General features: G+C 51.6%; 2 protein-coding genes across 2 annotated transcripts; both read left to right on the top strand.

The window, feature by feature from the left end:
• The first annotated feature begins 3,518 nt into the window (after window positions 1-3,518).
• On the top strand, window positions 3,519-5,688 carry SST (somatostatin). Its single transcript, XM_034781864.1, has 2 exons — window positions 3,519-3,915; window positions 5,194-5,688. Exons 1-2 carry the CDS (start codon window positions 3,778-3,780, stop codon window positions 5,404-5,406), a joined length of 351 nt encoding a protein of 116 aa, XP_034637755.1. The 5' UTR covers window positions 3,519-3,777; the 3' UTR covers window positions 5,407-5,688.
• A 6,004-nt stretch (window positions 5,689-11,692) lies between these two features.
• On the top strand, window positions 11,693-24,031 carry LOC117882395 (cytoskeleton-associated protein 5-like). The gene is made up of 2 exons (XM_034780552.1): window positions 11,693-11,720; window positions 19,758-24,031. The coding sequence occupies exons 1-2, from the start codon at window positions 11,693-11,695 to the stop codon at window positions 24,029-24,031; spliced, it is 4,302 nt and encodes a 1,433-aa protein (XP_034636443.1).
• The last annotated feature ends 965 nt before the right edge of the window (window positions 24,032-24,996 follow it).

Below are 24,996 nucleotides of genomic sequence, written 5' to 3'. Positions count from 1 at the left end.
GGAAGCTGAAAGTGACGGAGGAAATATTTAATGAGGCAAAACAGGTGCCAGTTTACCAAATGAACTGAGCCAAAGGGACTAGTCTGTTCTTGTGAAAATCAGGTGATCCTGCTATCAGAGACACTGTTTGCTATTACATCGAGGAGAGGCTGAGAGAACTGGGATTGTTTAGTCTGCAGAAGAGAAGAATGAGGGGGTTTTGTTATCTGCTTTCACTGAGATGAGTGTGGATTCTTCCTATTTGGATGGATCTAGACTGTTCTCAGTGATAGCAGATGACAGAAGGAGTAATGGTCTCAAGTTGCAGTGGAGGGAGGTTTAGGTTGGATATTAGGAAAAACTTTTTCACTAGGAGGGTGGTGAAGCACTGGAATGGGTTACCTAGGGAGGTGGTGGAATCTCCTTCCTTAGAGGTTTTTAAGATCAGGCTTCACAAAGCCCTGGCTGGGATGATTTAGTTGGGAATTGGTCCAGCTTTGAGCAGGGGGTTGGACTAGATGACCTCCTGAGGTCCCCTCCAACCCTGATATTCTATGATTCTATCGAGGTGCCTGATAATCAGGATAAGATAGGATGGGAGATAGACAGACCAGGATGTAGGGATGGGTGGATAGACAGATTTATCTTCTGATGTTATAATTGGGTCAAATCTAGACACCCTTTGCTTAGGTGAAATCCACCGTTGACTTCAGTGAGAGGTTGTCCTTAACTCAGGATTATTAATTATTGATTCTAGGATAATTTCTACAGTGCGGAGGTGATTTATGACAAACATGAATAACAGTGAAACAAAACACGAATTAATCACCAATGCTCTTTTTCACTGCTACTAACTAGCCCCCCATCCCCGGAGAACAGATGTTCTTGCACATTCCAGCTGTTGAAGGAACAGGGCAGAACTCTGCCACCTGCATCAGGACCAGATGGCTGGCACTGAAGCTAATTACCAACAGGGAAGCGACCTACGTCGGGTTGCCAAGCCGCCAGGAGTGTTCCTGGAGTCTCCAGGAATCAAAGCTCGATCTTTCATGAACCATTATGCCGTGGGATGAAACCTCCAGGAATGTGCCCAACCAAAACTGGCAACCCTGGGTGTATACCAACTGGATCGCTTGTGGGACCTGCCTGGCGCCCAGGGCAGAGTGCCTGGTCTGAGCCGAGGTGGCCCCACGTCGGGTCAGATTCCTCCCTGCTGTGACTCAGGGGTGGATTTAGCCCACGATTAAGGCTGGAGAAGGCAGGACTCCGGTGGCGTTCGCACTAGTCCCTCTGACGCACAGTCTGAACAGTGGCGACCTGGGCCCCACCCAGAGCAGTCGCTCCCGGCTGGGACGGGAACAGCCCCTTTGCTGCTCAGTAAAGAGAACCGCCTCTGGCTCCGTGGCACTTCAACTCCCAAGTTTCCCCTGCACGTACTACCCATCACCAGCCACCCCCGCGTTCCCTTGACCCTGAGTTTACCGTTGCCAGTAGGGGAATGAAAATGCAGCCCCGCAAACCCTCCTGTATCCCTGCCAAAGAAAGAAGCTCAGAGAGACGCTTCCAGGAGGGGTGTGAACTCCATCGGGAGAGATGGGGGCCCAGGCATGATAAGCAAAGCGTGTCTTTGGGAGATCAGTGTGTGCATTTCATCCCCTGGCTTGTCTCATAATCACCCCAGACTGGAGTTGTGTGGGGCTGGGTGGGTTTGAGCTGGAAGCTGACGCTCTTCTCTCGGGAAAGGGAAGTCTCCTGGTTAGCAAACATCCACTGGGTATTCCCGGCCCCGATTCGTGCCGCGCTCAGGAAAGAAGTGCCGTCCGACGGGCTGGTTTCAAGGGGTTTAATTAAAGATGCAAATCCGAGCCCAGCCCCGAAGCAGAAATAAATACACAGAGCCAAGTCTGCGCGGTATTGAAAGTCCGGGAAGGGAAATGCACGGCCCAATCAATAGATAGTACAGCGAGAAGAAACGATCTTGAAATGAGCCGAACAGGGCTTGGGAATCTCATTAATGAACCATCGAGCGGGGAAGGGATACTGGGGAAAGGAGAGCTGTGGTTACACGGCGCTTGAAAGGTGGGGAACGAACAGTCGCTGTAGGGAAGCTGATGCTAATCAAAGGAATTAAAAACCCAATTCCTCATTTGCCTAGTTCCGACAACGCGGAGCAAGCCGCGCCTTGCCTCCCGGGAAGTGGCAGATTTGGGGCCGTTTTCTTCTAACCAATAACCCGAATCATTCCGGCCGGTTCCAGTTCTTTACACAGACAAACCTACGCGAGTCCGGGGGAATATTTCACACCTCTGTGGGCTCTACGGGTGGGCACAATTGTAACAACAAAAGCGTGATTTTGTTTCTGTTCAGCCCGTTAAACGGAAATCTGAACAAATCTGAACATTTCCTCTAAGCGTGCTAAGGTCATTGATGAGCAAAGATGCATCTCCCAGAGGTGAAATCTGCCCATGGCCAGCACAAGGCGTTATGAAGACTCTTCATATCATACAGCCATTAGGCTCAGGGGCCAACCGATCTCCCTGGGAATGATAAGCCTTTGAAAACGAACTGGTGCTGTCGGTTTCATCAAGTTGTAGCTCTCAGACAGTTGCAATTGTGTCTAATATTTCATAGCACCTTCGGGGCTAACCAGATTCATTGATGGCAGGTTTTAAAAGGTGGAAATAAGTTTAGCGCCTTTTGGGGAAAAAAAAAGAGGCACCTGAAATTTGGCCCAGGTCAATAGCCAGACGAACTGACAGACCGAGAGTCGGTGTTCACGGTGCTTGGCAATGCGTGATAGTTACACGGTATATGCGCGGTATTTTACTTTTAAATTCATCTCCCTTTCACACCAACACCGTTCTGCTCAAACCAGCCTTCTTTTGCAGCAGGGATTTCGCGCCTCATGGAACTCATTTGAGTTTCTTTGATAAAAGTAGCCAGATGCACCGGTGCTGGAAGTAGGGGGGCTGCCAGCCTCTGGCTGGAAGTGGGGGGCTGCCGCAGCCCCTGGCTGGAAGTGGTTTCCATTATACACAGGGGTTAGAGTTTGGTTCAATGGCTCTCAGCACACACACACACACACACCCCTACACACAGTATCTAGAAATTGTTCCAGGACCCCTGGCAAGAGGCGAAACAAACGATCAAATATGGAGCGGAGAGAAAAACCTTTGACAAGTTCAATGAGAAGTGATGCGCCGGATTGATTCATCGGCCAAGTGACTGTGAAAACAAGCCATCGGCCGGATGTTCAAAAGTCGCAGCAGCGAGGGGGCCTGACTCTAAAGACAACCTGGCCACTAAAATGTAACGGGCGCATTGAGAGTCCCAGTCAATGTCCTAGTTCTCCCTCCCTGAGTCTCCCCAATGGGTTAATGAAACGTCTCAAGGAGCATTAGCGAGCCCCCGAGAAGGAATCAAGAGAGCCCCATTCCCCCATGGATCTTCCCCCAGAGTTACTTTGGAGACGCAGCTGTTCCTTGGGAAAGCCCCCCTTTCTCCCCCCGGCCCCCGGTACAACGAGGGCCGCTCCGAAGCAGTTTGGCAGAGGGAAGGAAGCGCCTTGTGTCAGCGCCAGCACCTGGGGTGATTGATCTGCGCGCCTAATGGTGCGTAAAAGTGGTGGTTAGGTTTGGCGAGGGGGGCGCCTCCGCCTTGACGTCAGGAGATGGGTTTAAAAAGGGGGTCGGGCGCGGAGGAGATCCCAGAAGCAGCCACCGCCTGAGAAGTGGAGACACTGAGCGGCACCCCGGCCCCTCCCGTTCGTTGTCTGACTTGCTGGCGCAGGTCGGAAAGATGCTGTCCTGCCGTCTCCAGTGCGCCCTAGCCCTGCTCTCCGTCGCCTTGGCGGTGAGTAGCGTCTCCGCGGCGCCCTCGGACCCGAGACTCCGGCAGTTCCTGCAAAAGTCACTGGCTGCGGCAGCGGGCAAACAGGTAAGTCCCCCCACCCCACCCCGCACCTTCTCCCGGAGTGTGCCGCAGGGATCCGAGCGAGCTGCGGGCAGCCCGGGGCCGTTTGCGGGTTCGTACCAGGTTCTCTCCCGGCTGGGTCGGGCATGGCTCTGCAGCGCGTTGGCTTGGGCTGCTGCCAGGGGGGGGGTGAGTTCCTCAGGGGCAGCAGGTCCATGCACAGGTGCGTTTCACCTGCACGGAAGCGAGGGGGGGGGTTTCCAGGGCTGCTTTGACACGAAACCAGCCAGCAGGAGCGCAGGGGGTTAACACGCGTCCGCTTGCACTTTTCAAACGGAAGGGGGGGGGGGGGGGGGGGGGCAATCCAGCTGTGCCCAGAGCTCCCTCCAGCTGGGTCGCAGCCCCAGGAGCGGATGGGCCAGGGTCGTTCCGCGGGAACCGTCCTGAGGCTGGTTAGGGACAGGTGCACGGGGCAGCCCGGGGCTAGCGTTCCCATTAGGCGTTTCAAAGGAACGCAGGGTTAATGTGGCCCTGCCAAGAAAGCGGTTACGCCTCCAGCCGGACTAGGGGAGAACTCTCCAGGGTGCTAGGGAGAAACCCGGGGGAAGGGGTCGCTCCCAGGTGGCGGTGGTGGGATTTCTCCAGGGTGCTGAAACCAGCCCCACTGCCAAAGCCTCCAGCTCCGGGCGCGGGTTCCAGGCGGGCTGGAGCTAGCCAAGGCGCACGGGGGTGGCTGTAGAGGCTGGATGTGTGTGTTAGCTCCCGGGGAACAACGAGATAGCGGATAAGTCCCATCCACCCCATGGGGACCAGGCGTCTCCGGGTGCATCTGCCTCGATCCACCGCTTTCTATGAGTGTCTGGAGAGAGACCTGACAGTGACCTTTGATCAGCGATGTTCTAGTCACCCCCCTTCCCGCCCCGCGAGTTGCGGGGTTACAAACCGGGGAAGCCCAGCCCGTCTCGGGGCTTTGGTAGACTAGAGGAGAATTCAGGGAGAATAAGAAAAGCTGAGGGGGTTGGGGGTGGGGGTTCTTCTCAGCCTTCTGTACCCGTGTAACACGGCCCCGCTCCACACTGGGTCTCTCTGCTGGGGGGCGCTGGGTTGACGCTCTCCTGGCCCAGGCTGGGTTGATATGCAAACCTCTGCAGCTGCCCAGGTGGGTTGGAGCTGGCTTTGGAGAGATGGGCCTTGCACTCTGTGATGCTCTGGGGATGGGAGCAATGCTGCCAGGCAGATAACCGAGCTGCGCCCAGCTTTTCACGGTCTCTCTCTCTCTCCCCCCCCACCCCCACCCCCAAGGAACTGGCGAAGTACTTTTTGGCAGAATTGCTCTCAGAACCCAACCAGCCGGAAAATGAAGCCCTGGAGCCCGAGGACCTGTCCCGAGGCGCAGAGCAGGATGAAGTGAGGCTGGAGTTGGAGCGATCGGCTAACCCCAACCCCGCCTTGGCGCCCCGAGAACGCAAAGCCGGCTGCAAGAATTTCTTCTGGAAAACATTCACATCCTGTTAGCTTTCGAAGCCAGCCGCCGCCCCGCCAACCCTGGTCCCCCCATCCCGAGCAAGACCTTCACGACAGGAGCCGAAGACTGTACATATACAATCCACGGTAATGGTGAAATTTAAACAACCACCGAAATAATTGCGTTGATTTCCACTTGTTTTAATAAAACTTTCCGTTCGATTGTACCTGAGTTGTGATTTCTGACTAGTTCTTTCTGACAGGCGCTCTACAGTCCGCCCCCATGTACGACTTTTAGTTCTTTGTCGCAATAAAGTTTAAGTTTCAAACGGTGCCGCTTAGAGTTGTTGGTTTACTGGGGGGAAAAAAACCCACCAAGTCTCCTCTTTGAGATCGGCTTTCCCTTTAACAGCCCCTCCCTTGGAGGGCAGCCACAGACAACCACAGTGCAGAAAAAACCATGCTATAACACAGCCCTTCAAATTGTGGGTCTTTTGCTTTACTCTCTACATGGCGTATAGGGACAGGTAGCTATCTTCCAGAACGGAGGGTGAGTTGAATTTCGCACCGCAAAACCTACAGGTTGACCTTTCAAAGCAGTCTAGGGGATTTAGACACCTGTCCGGGAATGTGTGTTTAAACCCCGTGACTACTTTGAAAATTGAAACCGTGCATTGTAACAAGACGCCCTGGCTTTACTCGTGAGTAGCAATGTGCCTGGATGAGTTACACCCACGGCATCGCAAATAAGCACCAGTAAAACCTTTCTACCACACTAGGATGCAATTTAGTTATGCAACATTGTTAACTAAACACTTTGGAATATTTTCGGAGAGTTGGGGGGGGGGGTGTTAGTTTTTGCATCTCTATAAAGCCAAACTGTTGAACCTAACTGCATCAGCCTCTAAAGAAGAGAAAATGTCTTAGTAAATAGCAGATCCCTTTAGCATGAGTTACAGTTGCTTTTCTGTATATGGCATGTCTGGATGGTGGTACGGTCCCTATTTCATGATATGCCAGGAGTAGGAAGAAGTGACCTCTTTAAATGGAAAGGAGATTGGGTGCATCTCCAGTGAGATAAAGTCTTCCCCCCCCTCTAGTCTTGATGGCTTGTGAGATCTTGAGGCACAAGCCAGTTCCTGATTCAGGACTGAATATTAGTCCTGCGTTTGGGAGCAGTGTACCTTTGAGGACAAATTGCACCCTCGGGGAAAGGACAAAACACATTCCTATAGCATAACACCTGATTCTTTAAAAATTGCTGGCTGATTGAAAGCTGCTTTCTTGACACCTTAAATGACGGCTTCTTGGAGCAGCTAGTCCTGGAACCCACAAGGACAGAGGCAATTCTTGATTTAGTCCTAAGTGGAGCACGGGATCTGGTCCAAGAGGTGAATATAACTGGACCACTTGGTAATAGTGACCATAATATAACTAAATTTAATATCCCTCCGGTGGGGAAAACACCACAGCAGCCCAACACTGTAGCATTTAATTTCAGAAAGGAGGACTACACAAACATGCAGAAGTTAGAGGAAACAGAAATTAAAAGGTACAGCGCAACAAGTGAAATCCTTGCAAGCTGCATGAAAACGTTTTAAAGACACCCAGAATAGAGGCTCAACTGAAATGTATCCCCCAAATTAAACAACATAGTACGAGAACCAAAAAAAAAGTGCCACCGTGGCAAAACAACTAAGGAGAAGAAGCAGTGAGAGGCAAAAAGGCATCCTTTAAAAAAGGAAAGTTAAATCCTAGTGAGGAAAATAGAAAGGAGCATAAACGCTGGCACGTGAAGTATAAAAATATAATTAGGACGGCCAAAAAAGAATTTGAAGAACAGCTAGCCAAAGACTCAAAAAGTAATAGCAAATTTTTATTTAAATACATCAGAAGCAGGAAGCCTGCTAAACAACCACTGGGGCACTGGGTGATCAAGTTGCTAAAGGAACATTCAAGGACGATAAGGCCATTGCGGAGAAACTAAATGAATTCTTTGCGTCAGTTTTCATGGCTGAGGATGTGAGGGAGATTCCCAAACCTGAGCCATTCTACTTAAGTGACAAATGTGAGGGACTGTGTCAGATTGAGGTGTCATTAGAGGATGTTTTGGAACAAATTGATAAACTAAACAGTAATAAGTCACCAGGTCCAGATGGTATCACCCAAGAGTTCTGAAGGAACTCAAATGTGAAATTGCAGGACTACTAACTGTACTCTGTAACCTATCATTTAAATCTTCTTCAGTACCAAATGACTGGTGGACAGCTAATGTGATGCCAATTTTGAAAAAGGGCTCCAGAGGTGATCCCAGCAATTACAGGCAGGTAAGCCTGACTTCAGTACCGGACAAACTGGTTGAAACTATAGTAAAGAACAGAATTGCCAGACACATAGATGAACATAAATTTGTTGGGGAAATGTCAATGTGGCTTTTGTAAAGGGAAATCATGCCTCACCAATCTACTAGAATTCTTTGAGAGGGTCAACAAGCATGTGGACAAGGGGGGTCCCGTGGATATAGTGCATTTGGACTTTCAGAAAGCCTTTTACCAGGTCCCTCACTAAAGGCTCTTAAGCACAGTAAGCAGTCATGGGATAAGAGGGAAGATCTTCTCATGGATCAGTAATTGGTTAAAAGACAGGAAATGAAGGGTAGGAATAAATGGTCAGGTTTCACAATGGAAAGAGGTAAATAGTGGTGCCCCTCCCCCGGGTCTGTACTGGGCCCAGTCTTATTCTATATATTCACAAATGATCTGGAAAAAGGGGTAAAAAAGTGAGATGGCAACATTTGCAGATGATGCAAAATTACTCAAGATAGTTAAGTCCCAGGCAGACTTTAAAGAGCTATAAAGGGATTTCACAAAACTGGGTGACTGGACAACAAAATGGCAGATGAAATTCAATGTTGATAAATGCAAAGTAATGCACAGTGCAAAACATAGTCCCAACTATACATCCAAAATGATGGGGTCTAAATGAGCTGTTACCACACAAGAAAGATTTTGGAGTCATTGTGGACAGTTCTCTGAAAACATCCACTCAATGTGCAGCAGCAGGCAAAAAAGCAAACAGAATGTTGGGAATCATTAAGAAGGGGAATCATGTTGCCTCTATATAAATCCAGGATACGCCCACATCTTGAATACTGCGTGCAAATGTGGTCGCCCCATCTCAAAAAAAGATGTAATTGAATTGCAAAAGATTCAGAAAAGGGCGACAAAAATGATTAGGGGTATGGAACAGCTTCCATGTGAGAAGAGATTAATAAGATTGGGACTTTTCAGCTTGGAAAAGAGACGACTAAGGATGGATATGATAGAGATCTATAAAATCATGACTGGTCTGGAGAAAGTAAATAAGGAAGTGTTATTTACTCCTCATAACACAAGAACTAGGGGTCACCAAATGAAATTAATGGGCAGCAGGTTCAAAACAACCAAAAGGAAGTATTTCTTCACACAACGGACAGTGAACCTGTGGAACTCCTTGCCAGAGGATGTTGTGAAGGCCAAGCCTACAACAGGGTTAAAAAAAGAACTAGATAAATTCATGGAGGATAGGTCCATCAATGGCTATTAGCCAGGATGGGCAGGGATGGTGTCCCTAGCCTCTGTTTGCCAGAAGCTGGGAATGGGCGACAGGGGATGGATCACTTGATGATTGCCTGTTCTGTTCATTCCCTCTGGGGCACCTGCCATTGGCCACTGTCAGTAGACAGGAGACTGGGCTAGATGGACCTTTGGTCTGACCCAGTATGGCCGTTCTTATGGGCAGAATAGAATTTGGAATGGAAGACCCAGTGGAGATGGATTCATGGGTGGGGTGCAGTGATCTGGTCTAACGTGTACGTTTTCACCTTTTTTTCCAGTTTACACATGCACACACCACATAGGTGGTCTCTATCGAGCTCATCCTGTGTGTGTGCATATGTACTACAGCAACCTTGATAGCCAAATCCTGCCCTGTCACAACTGAGTGGTCACGGGGGTTGCATGTCAAAATGTGATCCTTTCTTTCTTCAGGTCTGTGAAGTGAAATAGCAGGTGATAAAGATTTTAGATCATTTGCAAGCCTGGGAAACAAAGCTTGACTTGATGGTTAAAGTAAACTTCCAGGCTTTCAGTTTAATCCCTCGTGTTGCTAACAGCCACCTAAAGACATGCTGTTTGAGTTTCAGGACATACACCAGATCTTTCGAATAAATGTATGGCTTCCAAAGAACCAGGGCATAATTCTGTTCTTTTTCACCAGCCCTGACTCAAGAATCCGTGTTTGATTTTGGATAACACAATTGCGTTGTGAAATTTGTCCTCGCATATGACTTGTGTAGGAAAGCGATCATTTAAACATCTGAGTTTTAAGCATGGGTGTTCCAAATCCTAGAGCAGATCTCCCTTGAAATGGACTTTGACAGCTCTATGATATTTGCCAGTTGGTAGAAATGTTACTTGTTATGTGTTGGGCCTTTGAACCAGTCAGAGTGCATTTCTGAAGGATAAGCTGAGCCTTGGAATTAGGTGACCAGACAGCAAGTGTGAAAAATCAGGACAGAGGGTGGGGGGTAATAGGAGCCTATGTAAGAAAAAGCCCCGAATATCAGGACTGTCCCTATAAAATCGGGACATCTGGTCACCCTACTTGGAATGCAGGGAGACCCCACTTATAGATCCTGATTCAGCCGAGCACTTCAGCACATGCTCAACTTTAAGTACATGCCCAAGTGCTTTGCTGACTCAGGGCCAATACGAAGTGATTGTGGCAAATTTTTGGCTTGAAGGGAGTGATTTTCAATTGGCACGGAGGTACCCAAGGGCAGCGTCTCCACCGCTGGAATTGCCATTTGGCAGATTGTGATGCCTTGGCAACAAAACTGGGGCTTTCATTTCACTTAATGGCATGTTATTACATCCCAGTTCATCAGGTGTGAAATCCTGCAGCCCTTGCTGACTAGTTGGTGTTACAGGAGCACTCACCTAAACCAGGGTCCCAGCTGCACTCGGCATTGTGCACAGATACAGTCACAGACAGTCCCAACTCAGTAAAAATGTACAACCTAAACAGACCAAGCCTGGGAAGCGAAGTAGGCACGGAGGGGTGATGTGGCTTGTCTAGGCAGGCAAGACGCTGAATCAGGATTAGAACACAGGCCGCATGACTCCCACACCTGGCTTCCATTCATTCTTCCTCATGCAGAACTCAGATTGACTATAGTGAGAGCTGGGCTGAGCGGCGATTGAGGGCCCCGTACTCACCCTCTGGGTTGCAGGGATGGCATTCTGCACCCTCCAAATGGGAGAATTCATTGCTTTGATATGATCACCTACAACTCACGCCTCTCAACTCCACCGAAGTCCTGAAGTTTGGGGTTCCAGTCCCGTGCCTTTGCTGGGGAAGAGAGGGGCTGTCAGGCACTGGGGTTGGGAAGCTGGCTAAGGTCCCCCCTCCACCTCCACCACAAAATCAGGGGTAAAGAAGAAGTTAACATTGCCTGACGCAGCGTGGCAGGGGACGAATGGTTCCAGGGGCGAAAGGGTTTGTCTTTCCGATAGACCCACACTGCCAGGGAGCTCAAGCGCTATTGTGAAGGCGTAAGCCACTGTACCGATGATGCTGTGACCTGTAATGAATCCCCTGAGCTCAGCAGGGATCCTGGAGGTTCAGGGGCGGCAAACCCCAGCCCCCAAGGTGAGAATTCCTAGGACACTATCGGGTTTTCTCTCCCGCTTTCTTACAAGAAACATGGACCAGATGTAGAAGGTCCCAGTTCAATTCCCTGCTTTGCCCCAGAATCCCTACAGGACCTTGGATGATTCTCTGAGTCTCCCTGCCTCAGTTTCCCCGTCCATAAAATGGGAATAATCAATATTTTCCTACCTCCCTGGGCTGGTATGAGGATGAATGCATTAAAGTCTGAGAGGTGCTCAGCTAATATGGTGATGAGGACCAATTAATTATCTCAAATAGATGGGGAGAGAATGGGTTCAGTGGCTGCAGGAACTGGCCGCCCAAGTGGACGCCATTGTATTCCCCAACGGAAGGGGGGCGTCTTCAGCAGCAGAATCTCCACCTTCTGGCCGGTCACCGGTATCTCAATAGAAACTCCAAACAGCTTCTGGAAACAAGCTGATGAGACAGCCGGAGCTACAGGAATTTAAAGGAGACGGAGACGCATCAGGCTCAGGTAGTCTCATTCTCGGCGCCTACATTTCATGGTATATGAATGGATGGCTACGCCCCTGTATTTTCTGTATTGGTCACCCTGCGGGGCCAGTGCTTTTCGAGGCAGGGTCACGTTGCTGATCACTGGAGTGAAGCTGTTGCAAATAACGCTATGGCGGATCCCCAAGCAGAGCCACACGGTACGATTCAGCTGCAGCAACCCAAGCTTCGTGGACGCTGCTGGCTTCATAGCGTAGTGGGGTCTGCATAGCCTCAGAAATACATTCTCGAGGAGGCACGTTTAGGGTTCCTTGTCTCAGAGAGACAGATGCAACAGTTCAGGGCAACTGTACCTGTATTCCCCATCTGTGGGACACCAAGGGTTGGCTTTTGCCTCCTCAGCCATCACCTCTATTGCGTGGAGACTCCCATCTCTTTCCTTCCTGACTGGGGGTCTTCCAGGCTGCACAGTTCCCTGCCTACCCTGTGATATCCCCAGCAAGCCAGACTGCCCAAACAGGCCAGTGTCTACGCTTTGCTTTCTCTTCGAAGGCTGTGGACTGCGTGATTGTCAGCAGTTATATGTCTAAGCAAGCACATTTCTTTTTAAAGTGAAAGCATTACAGAGAAAACCTATTACAACAATAAAAAACCTTACACGCATGCTAATCAGCTTACCAGAGATCACCCCCCAAACTCCCAGGGCTCTGGCAGGAGTCAGTCCGTCAAACCCCAGCCAGGGGCTTTCTGTGTTTACAAGTTCATATACAGCCTCAGCTCAGACCTAGCACCTGCATGAATAGTTCAGTCTTTCCTCCATACCGCTTGGGTCTTTGATCTTGGCCTCCTGGGACAGGCAATCAGCAGACAATGGTTCCCTTCTCAGGGTGTAGCTTCCAAAGGCTGAATTTTTGCATAATCAGAAGTGGGGATTCGCATTCACCTCCCCCAGAGATTCCCCAGGCAAAACACTTGACACTGTCCTAAAAGTCCATTCTTGTCCGGCCCACTGTTCAGTACAGTCCTTCCAAGTTCATAACACTGCCCAGGGTTCACATCCCAGCCGCCCCGCCACTAGAGAGAGGTTGCATACAATCCCGGCCCATGACAATACATAAACCGGTCATTTACTACAGTGGACCCAGAACATACTTAAACCAAATTCAATGTGGTCTCCCAAGGATCCTGCAGGAAATTGCCAGGAAATCACTGCCACCAGATAACTTCACTCAGCTCACGGTGCACAGGACTGCTGACGATTTTGCAACAAGATTCCTCGGCCTATTTATTATTCTATGTGGATTGTTTATTCGTATGACAATCCCTATTGTGCTAGGCACAGTACAAACACAAAGTAAGAGAGAACCTCTGCCCTCAACAGCTTACATTCTAAATGCAGAACTAAGAAGGTTTATCATCCCATTTCACGGATGGGGAACAGAGACCCCAAGAGGTTAACAGACTGGCCCAACATTACACAGAGACTTTGTGAGAGAGCCAGGAATTGAACCCAAAGCTCCTGAGTTCCAGTCCACCGCCTTAACTATAAGACAAATCTTTATGTGACGCTACTGTCATAGTTTTTGTGGCTGTTTGCACTGTGCATACTTTTGTCTGCTGTGCAAAGTGCTTTGGGTTGGGTCTGGTCACCTCTTCAACCTAGCTAGCTAATTTAGGAACATTTCCTGCAAGGGGCCGGCTTGCACGAATAAGCCCTATTTAATGAGAGTAAGATTTGCAGAATCAGGTCATAAGAACATAAGAACGGCCATACTGGGTCAGACCAAAGGCCCATCTAGCCCAGTGTCCTGTCTACGGACAGTGGCCAATGCCAGGTGCCCCAGAGGGAATGAACAGAACAGGGAATCATCAAGTGATCCATCCCCTGTCGTCCATTCCCAGCTTCTGGCAAACAGAGGCTAAGGACACCGTCCCTGTCCATCCTGGTCCCTAATCCAATATCTATGTACACACAGGAGAAGTCTGAGATGTTGTCTGGCAAGTCTGAGCATGCAGCAGGATGGCGGGGTGAGAGATAACGGTTTGGTTCGTCAATCTACAAACGATTGATTGTCACTTTAACCTGTTCTCTGCTGCAGCTAGTGTTACTGGCAGTAGCGGGAACGAGTCCCTGGGTGTGTATTCATAGCAGTGACTTATTTGAGACACTGGCGGGAAATGTCTATGAAGGTCTGGAAGCTGTAGCCTGAAGTATGATCTATAGGGAAAATCCACAGGCGGGTGGATTGGGCCTGGAAAAAGAAAGTTACTGATGTTTTTTTCCAAGGTGCTGAGCACTGATGACTCCCATTAACGTCAGTGGCCCTGAAAACCAGGCCACGGATTTTTGGATGCAAGGAGCAAACTGGTTCGAGGGGGAGTTTTGCCAGGCGCTGTATGCTAGACTGCGCCAGACAGTTTGCAAATATCCCAGCTCTGTGCTATAATAAAGGCATGTTGGCGTCAAATGTAAAGTGTGGCTGTACTTGGAAAAGTGACTGCGACCGTCGTACTCCACACGCCTTCTGCCTGCTGTGAATTCAGACTCAGCTCAGCTGCCGTCACTGAATAAATTACGTCTCCGCTGCTTTGTACCTCAGTTAGCCCGGCCGAACTAAGAGGGCGGGAGCTGGATTCTATCCAATCCTGCACGTCCCAAACAGAACTGCTTAGTCATTACCAAGTATCAGGTCAGTCGCACCGTGTGCCCCCAGCCCCATAAACCCCTGGGCCCCTGGATTCTAAGGTCACTCCCAATTTTCTTAGTTTCATTTCTTGCACTCCCCACATCCACTTCCAAATAAAGCATGACCTGCCTTGAACTTTCTTTGGCTTTTTCCATAGTCATAAGAAGACAAGAAGCCCCAGGAGAAGCCCTGGTCTTTTCCACACCCAAGGAAATCATTTCTGTGCCAGGACATGGCTGTGCATTAGGGATGGCCAAAAGTTATAGAGCAGAGGGCCACTTCTGCCAGTCAGCATGGCCCAGAGGTGAATCAGACTCTCATGCATGGAATAGAGTATTCAGAACAGAGCAAGGGCCCCGATTCTTGGGTTCAGCCAGCCGAGGCTTGTAGCAGGTGACTCTATGGCACCTTTCCACTTCCCTGGATCCTGGGGGCTCCCCATGTAAATTACAGCAACCTGAGGGCTGCTCTAACCTACAGGCACGTGCGGCGGTATCCCTGCTGCTCAGTCCTATGTGGTATTCTTCCTTCACCAAGGAGCTTTGGGGGGTTGATCCTGCAGGGTTCTTGGTGCCTCCTGCCAGGAGCGGAGCACTTCATGGAGCTGGAGTCTGCAAGGTGCTGAGCGCCTCCTGGGAGGGGTTGTGCCCCCTCAGCCCATCCACAGGAGCTGAGGCACAAAGGGCCTCTCAGAACCAGCCCCAAAGAGGCATGTTGCAAGAGGCATTTAACAGCAGGACTCAGCCCTACTTCTCCTAGAATAAAGCAGGAGGGCGTGTGATTGATGGCTGGGAAGGTTATGCACAAGCAGTAAAAGGACTTGCACTTACTTTCCCATCCCAACACACTTCAGATTCTCTGAGAGCTTTTCACTCAGCCAGAATAATGCAACGCCCTTAACCAACGCTGTAGAGAGAAAAAAACCTATGAATCACTTATTACCCCATGACAAATGCTAAATGCCGTTTCCTAGAATAAGTTATTTAGAATCATTTATTTGGACAGAGATAGTGGCTTCCTTGGAGCGATTTTTAGACTCGAGATCAAGGGGCATTTTGTGCGTCAGCCATTCATGGAACAGGATATTGACATGCAGATTCCAAACGGGAGGGCTGTGCTTAGACCTAGCCGACACTTTCTTGTGTGCACAGAACTCAGACCTGCCCGTGCATTGCACCATAGGTCAGTGGGTGAACGGATCCACCTGTGTATTGTTTTCCTTGGTTCGGCGGCTGATTCAGCTGACGAAACGCATTTGAGTAGGGTCCCTTCTGAAATGGGGGACTCAAAGAGAACAAAGGCACCGACACGAGGGTAGATTAGATTGTGATTCGGGGCCACTGCATCCACTGGATCCCCAGGGCAGCTGGGTCCTCACTGCAACTTCAGCACTGTTGTGACCTGGGCCTCTTTTGTCTACTTCCTCCTTTGTGCATTAGCATCACGGAGTGGAGCACCAGCCCGAGACTGAGGTGGAAGACCCAGCAGAAGAAGCTCGAAAGCACAGCATTAGGAGATGTACCCCCGACTGTCTGTATTGTGATAGCACCTTTAGGCAACCAATCAGCTCAGGGCTCCGTTGTGCTTGGCATTGCACAGAGCCGTAGACGGCGAGACAGTCCCCGCCCCAAGACAAAGGGTTGGAGACAGGGACGATGATCACACCCATTGCACAGAAAGGAGTTGAGACCCAGATAACTCGCCCAGGGTCCCCCAGTCGGTTGGGGTGGGGTAGCTGGCATAGTGGGGTGAGGATGTGGCGGTGGCTGCAGAGGCCAAAGGTCACTTTCCAGTTTGGAAGGCAGGGCTCTGGACTGCAGGAGCCAGGCCGCAGTGAGCGGCATGGTCTGGCTGCGGTACTGTTAGAGAGCTGGGTCAGGGTTGATGAAAATCACCGTAATTGGTACCTAAATGCCTTATTGAGAAGAACAGCACAGAGTCTGCCGCAGAGCTAGGAACTCAGCCTGGGTGTCCTGACTTCCAGATCATGGACTTAAGCACGGGACCATCCTTCCTCTCCTGACTGCAGCTGCCCCTGGGGAGGAGCGCAAAGAGAGAGAGGGTGAAAAGAATCTTCCCCTTTCTATGCCCAGGTGCTGCCCTGTTGCAGCTGTTACGATCCCGGAAAGCAAGGACCAGGGGCATTTGGAACCACCGGCTGCACTGGGCTTCTAAAATGTGTCTTACGTAAGGAGGGGTAGATTGCGATAAGGCAAGCTGTAGATGTAAGACAAAGGCTCTGAAGGGACTTTGTCACGTCTTGGGATGGAAAACTGAAGAAACACATGGAAAGAGGACAAGATATTTGAAATAAAACTGTGTGTGTGTGTGTGTGTGTGTGTATTTGTTTTTCCTGGCATCAGGAAAGGGAACAGACCATTTAGACTGTAACTTTCGTGGGCCAGGGACTGCTTTAGCACAGTGGGCCCTGACCAACGCCTGAGCCTTTAAGCTCTGCTGCTACACAGTTATTCTTCCCGATCATGTCAGACCTCAAGCAATAATTCAGATTGGGAGCGACCAACAGGAGTTCACCTGTGATAGTTCAGTGGCCCCTTCAGGGAAGGCGGGTCCTCAAGCTGTGTGCACACATGGCAAAGGGCACTATCCTAAGAACAGAGGCCAAGGATTAAATGAGCCACTGAGACTTCCTCGGGGGCAGGACGGGGACAGAGGGGAGAAGTTTGTGCTCTATGTATTGTGTGGCTGCACAGAGGAGGCCAGGGCAGATGGGCAGTGTGCGGATGCTCACGTGGACTAGATTCACTAATGAGATAGATACGGGGCACAGATGCTGGTTACGATCCAACCGTTTTTGGTTATCGGCAGGAGTACTTCGGGCCAGGTCATGAAAGTCTGGTTTGCTTCGTTAATACCCCGGGTAATGGCAAAGGTGACTAGCTGAGTAAGTGCTTAGTAAAAGCTGAGTACGGGTTTTAAATTCTGGTTGGTTGCATATCTCCAGCACCTGCCTGCCAAAGGACCTCTTCGGAGCTTCACAACAAATATGGGCACGGCTCTGCTGCAGTCATCGCCGTTACATCAGCTTTGGCACAAGGGAGACGAAAGTCAGGACCCACCAACCACACAGAATTAAACGCAGAGAGTCTACAAGCTCACCCCGGGTGACGAGCAGACAATTAAATCCCCTCCAGAACAAAAGATAAAAACGAAGGTGCTGCTCTGTCATAAACAGGGCTTGGAACCGGATTTCCAGGGTTGTTCCTTGGTCCATCTCAGACTCAAGGCGAACAGACATTCTTCCTAGGACTGGGGTCCTATGGAGGCAGCATTTTGAAGATGGGATTTTCAGATGAATAGAGGTAAGTGCAAAGTATTGTTCCTCTAGAGCAATAGAGGACTACTCAGTAATTATTGTTAATTGGTAATGATCACTTTCCCTTCTTTCTCCAGTTTAAACACAGATGGTTTTTGTCCATCTGCTGCTGCTTTTGAATTGACCATCCCCATCTCCCTCCCTGAGGCCTATCTGTTTTCTTTAGGCCAGGGACAAGCAGTCATGCTCGAGTCCCCTTTCTGATTCCTTTCAGTTCTGTGTTCTCTACCCACTGCCACTTTCCCTCCATGGCAACGTACATAAACAATCCTGTTCAGGCCCAGGAGGGTGTGCACCTCACTTTGCCATTGCACCACTAAGATTGCTTTCGTTGCAATTGCAACATCCTAGGAACACAGTGAAGGGTGGCATTAGCCTTCCCCACCCCCACTCCGTTTATACCTGATCCTAATGGGTGCTCCTTGACGAAGCCCTGGCTGGGATGATTTAGTTGGGGAGTGGTCCTGCTTTGAGCAGGGGGTGGGACTAGATGACCTCCTGAGGTCCCTTCCAACCCTGATATTCTATGATTCTATGATCCCAGCTTATTTCTACAGGGGAAGGTGACAATCCCACAAGGTCCCTGTAAAAAACTATGCCTTGGAGAGAAATTCCTTCCCAACCCCAAAGAGGCAGCATTGTCTAGCAGACTAAGCACAGAACAGAGAGCCAGGAATTCCCGCATTTTATTCCTGCTTCTGTGCCTGGTTCACTATGGGCATTACAAAGTTAGGTCGATGTAAGCGCCTTGCATCAACCTAGTTGTGCCTGTGTCTACACTCAAATCTGTCTCCCCCAAGTGTAAGCTCTCCATGATGCCGACATAGTAACGCCACCTCCCCGAGCGGCACTGAGCCATGGTCCATGTACTGAGGTCAACACAGCATGGATGTAGACAATGAGTTAGCTATGTCGACCTAGCAGTCCTCCAGCAGCTAACCCACAATGCCCCGCACTGACTGCTCTGGTCATAATTGTGAACTCCACTGCTTAGGGGTCATGGAAACCGGAAGGCCCCCCCCCACACACACACACCTTTAAAACCCCATGAATTTTTGAAATGCCTTTTCCTGATTGTTCATCTTGGCAGGCACCTAGCAGCTCTCCATTGCTGTGTGCAACTGCCCTCAATTAGCTGGAGAGAGTCTCTCAAGGGCTAATCGGTCTCTCTCTGATCTGACCGACTTTAACTGTGTATGTCTTATAGAATCATAGAAATGTCGGGCTAGAAGGGACCTCAAGAAGTCGTCCAGTCCATCCCCTTTTTCACCAAGGCAGGACCAACTAAGCCCCCACGACCATCCCTTACAGGTGTTTGTCTAACTTGTTCATAAAAACCTCCAATGATGGCGTAGCTGGGTTGTCGAGGTGGTGTCTCCTTGTGGTTTTTCTGGGCACAACTCACCCCATTGCGAGTGCATCATCCCTCACAGATTTGGGGTTGTGCCATAGCTGGAAAGCTATGGGGCACCCTAAAATCCTAACCCTTCTAGGGGGGTCTGAGTCAAAAAACAAACAAACCGGGAAACCGTGAACTTCAGAACCAGGCTGATCTGCAGGTGCGTCAGGAGGACCTACGCTCATCTGCTCTGGGCTTGTCTCTGGTTAGCGAGTTAGTCCCTTTCTGTCAGTTTCCCTGGGCCTTGTCAACCCAGACCACCAAATGGTGTGCTCCGACAGTGCGCTGTCCTAGGATCTCAGGGAGAACCAGGCTTCCCTTGTCAAGGAAGTAGCATAATTCTGCTTTTCTTCCAGGTCAGCCCTCTCTATGGGGATTCCACAGCCTCCCTAGGTCACCGGTTCCAGGACTTCATTACCCTACAGTTAGAAAGCTTTTCCTAATTTCTAACCTAAATCTCCCTTGCTGCGAACTAAGCTGATTCTTCCTAATCTTACCTCAGTAGACATGGAGCAGGGTTGATCACCATCCTCTTTAGAACAGTTTCTTACCTATTTGAAGACTGTTACCACGTCCCCCCACCCTTGGCCTTCTCTTCTCGGGACTAAACGTGGGTGGATGACATCACAATGGCCTGCAGTCGTCAGACCCAAGGCAATGAGCTCATCAGCACTCACAAGCAGGAGCAGATGATGATCACCAGGAATCCGACGCTGCTGCTGGAACATCAGCAGCTCCTCCAGCGGCTGCAGGGGGCAAGGACATCAGAAAGACCCTCTGCAGCTCTTGTCACCCAGCCGGGTCACCCACCTAGGAACCGATGGTGCAGGAGGTTCTGGCGCCCAAAGTAAACGAAGGTCGGCGCCAAGCAACATGTTTGAACTTGAGCTCTCAGAAGAATCATGTGAGGAAGTGGCGGCAGCTGTCCTTCCAGCCTCCTGCATCCAGCAGCTGGCCAGCAGCAACTGGAAGGAGAGGTTTTCCGGCATGGAGGCGTTTCAGAAGGCTGTGGAAGAAATAGAGAAGAACAACATGCCCTGCCAGGCCCTGGTGAGGCTGCTGGAGAAGGATCGTGGCTGGGAGGAAACCAAACTGCCGGTGATGCAGAAAAAGCTTCACATCATCACCCTGATCGCCCAGAAGGGAAACTTTTCCAGAACGTCAGCTCAGGTCGTCTTGGCCGGCCTGGTGGGGAAGGTGGGCGACGTGATCTGCAGCAGCGACGCCAAAGGAGCCCTGACAGCAATCGCAGAGGCCTGTGCGTTGCCGTGGACAGCCGGCAAAGTCACAACATTGGCTTTCTCGCAGACCCAGCCCAGGACCCAGGCAGAAGCCCTGAACTGGCTGGCGAACGCCGTTACAGAGTTCGGCTTCACTGGGATGGAGGTGAAGGCCTTGGTCAGTACCATAAAGGCTGCCCTGGCTGCTGGTCACCCGGATGTACGGGCCTCTGCCTTCGTCCTGCTGGGAACCATTTCTCTGTATGTGGGCACCCCTCTGAGAGCGTTCTTCGAGGGCGAGACGCTGCCCCTTCTCTCCCAGATTGATGCCGAGCTGGAGAAGATGAAAGGGCAGAGCCCACCTGCTCCCACCCGGGGCAGCTCCAAGCACTGTAGGGGGAGCGGGGATGAGGGGAAGGGAGGGGACCCCCAGGACCAGGGCAGGACTGAGGCTGTGGATATCAGCGACAGGATCACCTCAGCGCTGGTGTCGAAGCTGCAGGACAAGAGCTGGAGGATCCGGAAGGAGGGGCTGGACGAGGTGGCGGGTATCCTCAGCGATGCCAACCTCATCCAGCCGAATGTGGGAGGCCTCCCAGCTGCCCTGAGGGCTTGTCTCCAGGAGCCCGACACAATCCTGGTGCAGCAGACCCTGAGAATCCTCCAGCGACTGGCCACCGCCGTGGGCCCGCGCATCAAGCAGCACGTGAGGGAGCTGGGCATCCCCCTGGTCACCATCTTCAGGGACAGCAAGAGCAACGTGCGAGCCTCGGCCCTCATGGCCGTGAATGCCTGGGCCGAGCAGATCGGCACGAAGGACTGGCTGGAGGGGGAGGACTCTTCCGAAGAGCTGAGAGAGGAAAACCCTTTCCAAAGGCAAGAGCTGCTGGGCTGGCTGGCCGAGAAGCTGCCTGCTCTCCGTTCTGCCCCCTCAGATCTGCTACGGAGTGTACCTCATCTCTACACCTGCCTGGGAGAGTGCAATGGCGACGTGAGGAAGGCAGCCCAGGAAGCCCTACCCTTCTTCTTGATGCACCTCGGATTTGAGGAGATGGCCGAAGCCGCTCGCCAACTGAAGCCGACTACCAAGGACCACGTAATGGCCATGCTGGAGACAGCCAAAGCCAACCCTCCAGACAAGCCCACTGTTCCTGCTAAGTTGCCTTCCAGGCTGCCAAGGGTCACAGCCATCCCGGCCTTCGCTTCAGCCTCAGCCACATCCCACCCAGCATCAGCCTTTTCTTCCCCAGCCCCTGCCGGGGACTCAGTGTCCAGCAGCGCCCTGGAGCGGAAGCCTGGACTCAAAGAAGCCACATTAGGAGCGGCTGCCCTGAAAGTCAAAGGCTTACCAGAGGGGGGGAAGGTGCAAATAAAGGCCAGCCTGAAGGACGGTGGCAACAAGCTGGGTCCTATTTTTATCACCGTCCCCAAAGGGAAAGAGCAGAGGGCAAAGGACGAGAGAGGGCGGAAGGTGCTGAGATGGAACTTCACTGCCCCCAGCAACAAGTACGCAGAGCAGCTGAAGGCTCAGATGTGCAGCTGTGTGTCCCACTGGCTGCAGGAGGAGATGTTTCACTCCAACTTCCAGCACCACATCAAAGCGTTGGCCATCCTGGTCAAGCACTTGGAGAGGGAGAAGGACGGCCTCCTCAGCTGCCTGGACCTAATCCTGAAGTGGCTTACCCTGCGGTTCTTCGACAACAACACCTGGGTGCTGACGAAGAGCCTGGAGTATCTCAAGCTGCTGTTCTCCTTGCTGAGCCGGGAGAGATACCAGCTGACAGAGCACGAGGCAGCATCTTTCCTCCCTTACCTGGTCATGAAGATGGGGGAGACCAAAGAGGTTCTCCTCAGGGAGGTGCATGCTGTTTTGAAGAGCGTCTGCTTGGTCTATCCAGCCAGGAAGATGTTCAGCTTCATCATGGAAGGATCCAGGTCCAAGAACGCCAAGCAGCAGGCAGAATGCCTCGCTGAGCTGGGATATTTAGTCAAAGCCTACGGCCTGGAAGTGTGCCAGCCGAGCCCTGGCAAAGCCTTCAAGGTGATATCTGCCTTCATCGGAGACCAAAACAACGCCATCTGCAGTGCTGCCTTAAACATCATTGTGACCGCTCACCAGGTGCATGGGGAAGGGGTGCTCAAGCTAATGGGGACTCTTCCAGAGAAACACATGAGGATGCTAGAAGAGAGCATGGAACAGGCAGCCAACAGGCCAGCTGCTTCTCCGGCCAAACAGGCCACGGAGAGACCGCCTCATGCGCTGAGTGCAAGTGCTAATGACAGCATGGGATCAGCGGAGGACACGCCCTCCAAACCCAGTCACGCCCACAGCACGGGAGCAGACATGGAGACGGGACAGGTGGCTCCCCAGGCATTCCAGCTGGACGTAGAGGAGCCCGAGAATGTGCATGACTCTCTCCAGGGCAAGAGTCCCAAACTGGATGGCACCACTCAGCCAGGTGCAATCCCTGAACCCCAGCCCCATGCTGTCTCCCCGCACCCTAATGGCATGCACAGCAACGTTGCCTCCACCATCAACTTCATTATCCACCACGTGGCCAGTGGCGACGTCGACACCATCATCCAGGCTCTGGCGCAGATCGATGAGATCCTGAAGCAGGAGGACAAGGCGGAAGCCATGTCTGGCCACATCAACCAGTTCCTCATAGCCACTTTGCGGCAGCTCCGGTACATCCACAGGCTGCAGGTGGGGGAAGAGAAACTGGGGAAGGACCAAGTAATTCAGCTGTACGGCTGCATCATTCGCAACATGATGCTGCTATTCCAGATGGAGAGCCTGGCCCGGGAGGCCTCCACGGGGGTGTTGAAGGACCTGCTCCACAGTCTCATCACCTTGATGCTGGATTCTCTGGTGGAGGACCTGGAAGAAGGGCAAGAGGTCATCCAGTCCATCAATCTCCTAATGAAAAAGGTGCTGGAGCAGTCTGACCAGACCCGAATCTTTAGTGCCTTGCTCGCCCTGCTCCAGGATAGCCTGACGGCTGCAGCCGGCCCACCCAAGTTCCCCGAGCTGGTGGCCAAGTGTCTGTGGAGAATCACGCAGCTTCTCCCTCGGACAATCAGCACCGTCAACCTGGACCAGATTCTACTGGACATCCACCTCTTCATGAAGGCGCTCCCCCAAGAGAAACTGAGGCAATGCACAAGCCAGTTCCCCCAGATAGCTCTGAAAACTCTACTGCACTCCCTGAGCAGGCTGACAGGGCCTGAGATCCTGGACCACCTCCCCCTGACAGAGAACAAGGGGGAGTCGGAGCTGGAGGCTCACCTGCGCCGGGCGACGAGGCTCTTCACCAGGCAGGCTGCCAACGAGACAGATACGGATGCCAGCCAGGGGGTCTCTCATGCGGCCGACAAGGCTGCAATGGGCAAAGTCAATGACCTGTTAGCAGACATCTTTAAGAAGATTGGCTCCAAGGAGAACGCTAGGGAGGGTCTGGAGGAGCTGTATGAATACAAGAAGAAATGCCCCGATGCGGACTTGGAGCCTTTCCTGGAAAACTTCTCCCTCCTCTTCCGCAGCTACGTAAAGCACGGCCTGGCAGTGATGGGCATGGAGCGAGAGGGCAAACAGCACCTTCTGCCTGGCACAGGGATTCCCCTTCAGACTCCGGCTCCCCCTCCCACTAGGACAGCCTCCTCCCCAGGAGAGCATACAAATGGGGATGAGGTGGGGCCATCTCTCTGCCTAGACAGGCTGAGGCGTCGATGTAGCGGCACAAAATCCTGCAGCCAGCTCCCCCGCCCCCAGCGACCTTCAAAGCCCGAAGACCCCCTGGCCCATGTCTCCCCGGACAAGCAGAGCAGCAAACTCCCCCGGTATGTGAAGATCCAGGAGCCGAACTAGTAACCCGGACCTGGCATCCTGCTGAGTGTTTCTCTGCTGGCATCGGCGCCAGCCAGCCCTTTTCTTCCTCTTCCCCATCAGCCACCACACATGATGGGAACACACAATAAAAAGACAAATATAGAGCGGTCGCCAGTGAATGGCTCGTGGGCTGGGGGCAGCTTTCACCGACTCAACTAGAAGTCTTCCTGGTTTAGAGTGGCCTCATTTAGGCCTTCAGTTAAGCATGGATTTAGGTGGGGAGGTAGGAAGGAGACAGTAAGTAGGAGAGCTGAGGGCACACAGCAGTAAGGAACGAGGGGGGGATGCTGGTCTCAGGACACCAGGGCTTTCCCCACCCCCACAACACGAGCAGATTCTAACAGTTGCTCTGACTTGCCGATTTCTTGTTTAGTTTTTTATGACTGTGAATGGCAGGAGCGGATAGCACCAGCATGGAGATTAGCGGAGTATAGCCATCACAATCGGGTACATCCCTAGAGAGACAGACCAAGCTGTAATTGACAGGGCAACTTGAAAGGAACTTCCCCTATAGGCGAGGCTGTTCCATAACTGCGTTCTAGGGGGAGGTTCCGGATGGACCTGTGAAGCTGCTGGGAGCGGTTACTGATTTCTAGTCTCTTGAGAAGCTCTCAAGAAGGTTCCAGGCAAAATGCTGCCCTGATTTACGTGGCCCTGCAGAATTTCATTTGCCATTGGGTTGTGCGGGCAGAGAGTCAGGGCTGGACTGGGCTTTGTGAGTCCGCCCTATCAGAGGCACCGTGTCAATCTACTCCTTGACCATGGATGTGGTCCAGCCAACAACAGTCCTTCCCCCTACTTCCAGTCCTTACAACCATGGCCAGATTTAGGGGCAAGTGACCCAGGCGACCATCTGGGGTGCCGGGCTTGGTGCGGTGGGGTGTTTGTTAGTAACAAACGGGACAATAGAACATTTAAAGTAACATGTTTCAGGGATTCCATAT

The sequence above is a fragment of the Trachemys scripta genome, chromosome 9 (assembly GCF_013100865.1).
Source record: "Trachemys scripta elegans isolate TJP31775 chromosome 9, CAS_Tse_1.0, whole genome shotgun sequence".
Taxonomy (NCBI): domain Eukaryota; kingdom Metazoa; phylum Chordata; order Testudines; family Emydidae; genus Trachemys; species Trachemys scripta.
This window is presented reverse-complemented; position numbering and strand designations above follow the sequence as displayed.

Bases quoted from the DNA above. Each gene is read 5' to 3' on its own strand.
- SST (XM_034781864.1), top strand. From the start codon at position 3,778: ATGCTGTCCTGCCGTCTCCAGTGCGCCCTAGCCCTGCTCTCCGTCGCC. The intron at 3,916-5,193 runs GTAAGTCCCCCC...CCCACCCCCAAG, and splicing joins CTGCGGCAGCGGGCAAACAG to GAACTGGCGAAGTACTTTTT.
- LOC117882395 (XM_034780552.1), top strand. From the start codon at position 11,693: ATGGCGGATCCCCAAGCAGAGCCACACG. The intron at 11,721-19,757 runs GTACGATTCAGC...TCACCCACCTAG, and splicing joins TCCCCAAGCAGAGCCACACG to GAACCGATGGTGCAGGAGGT.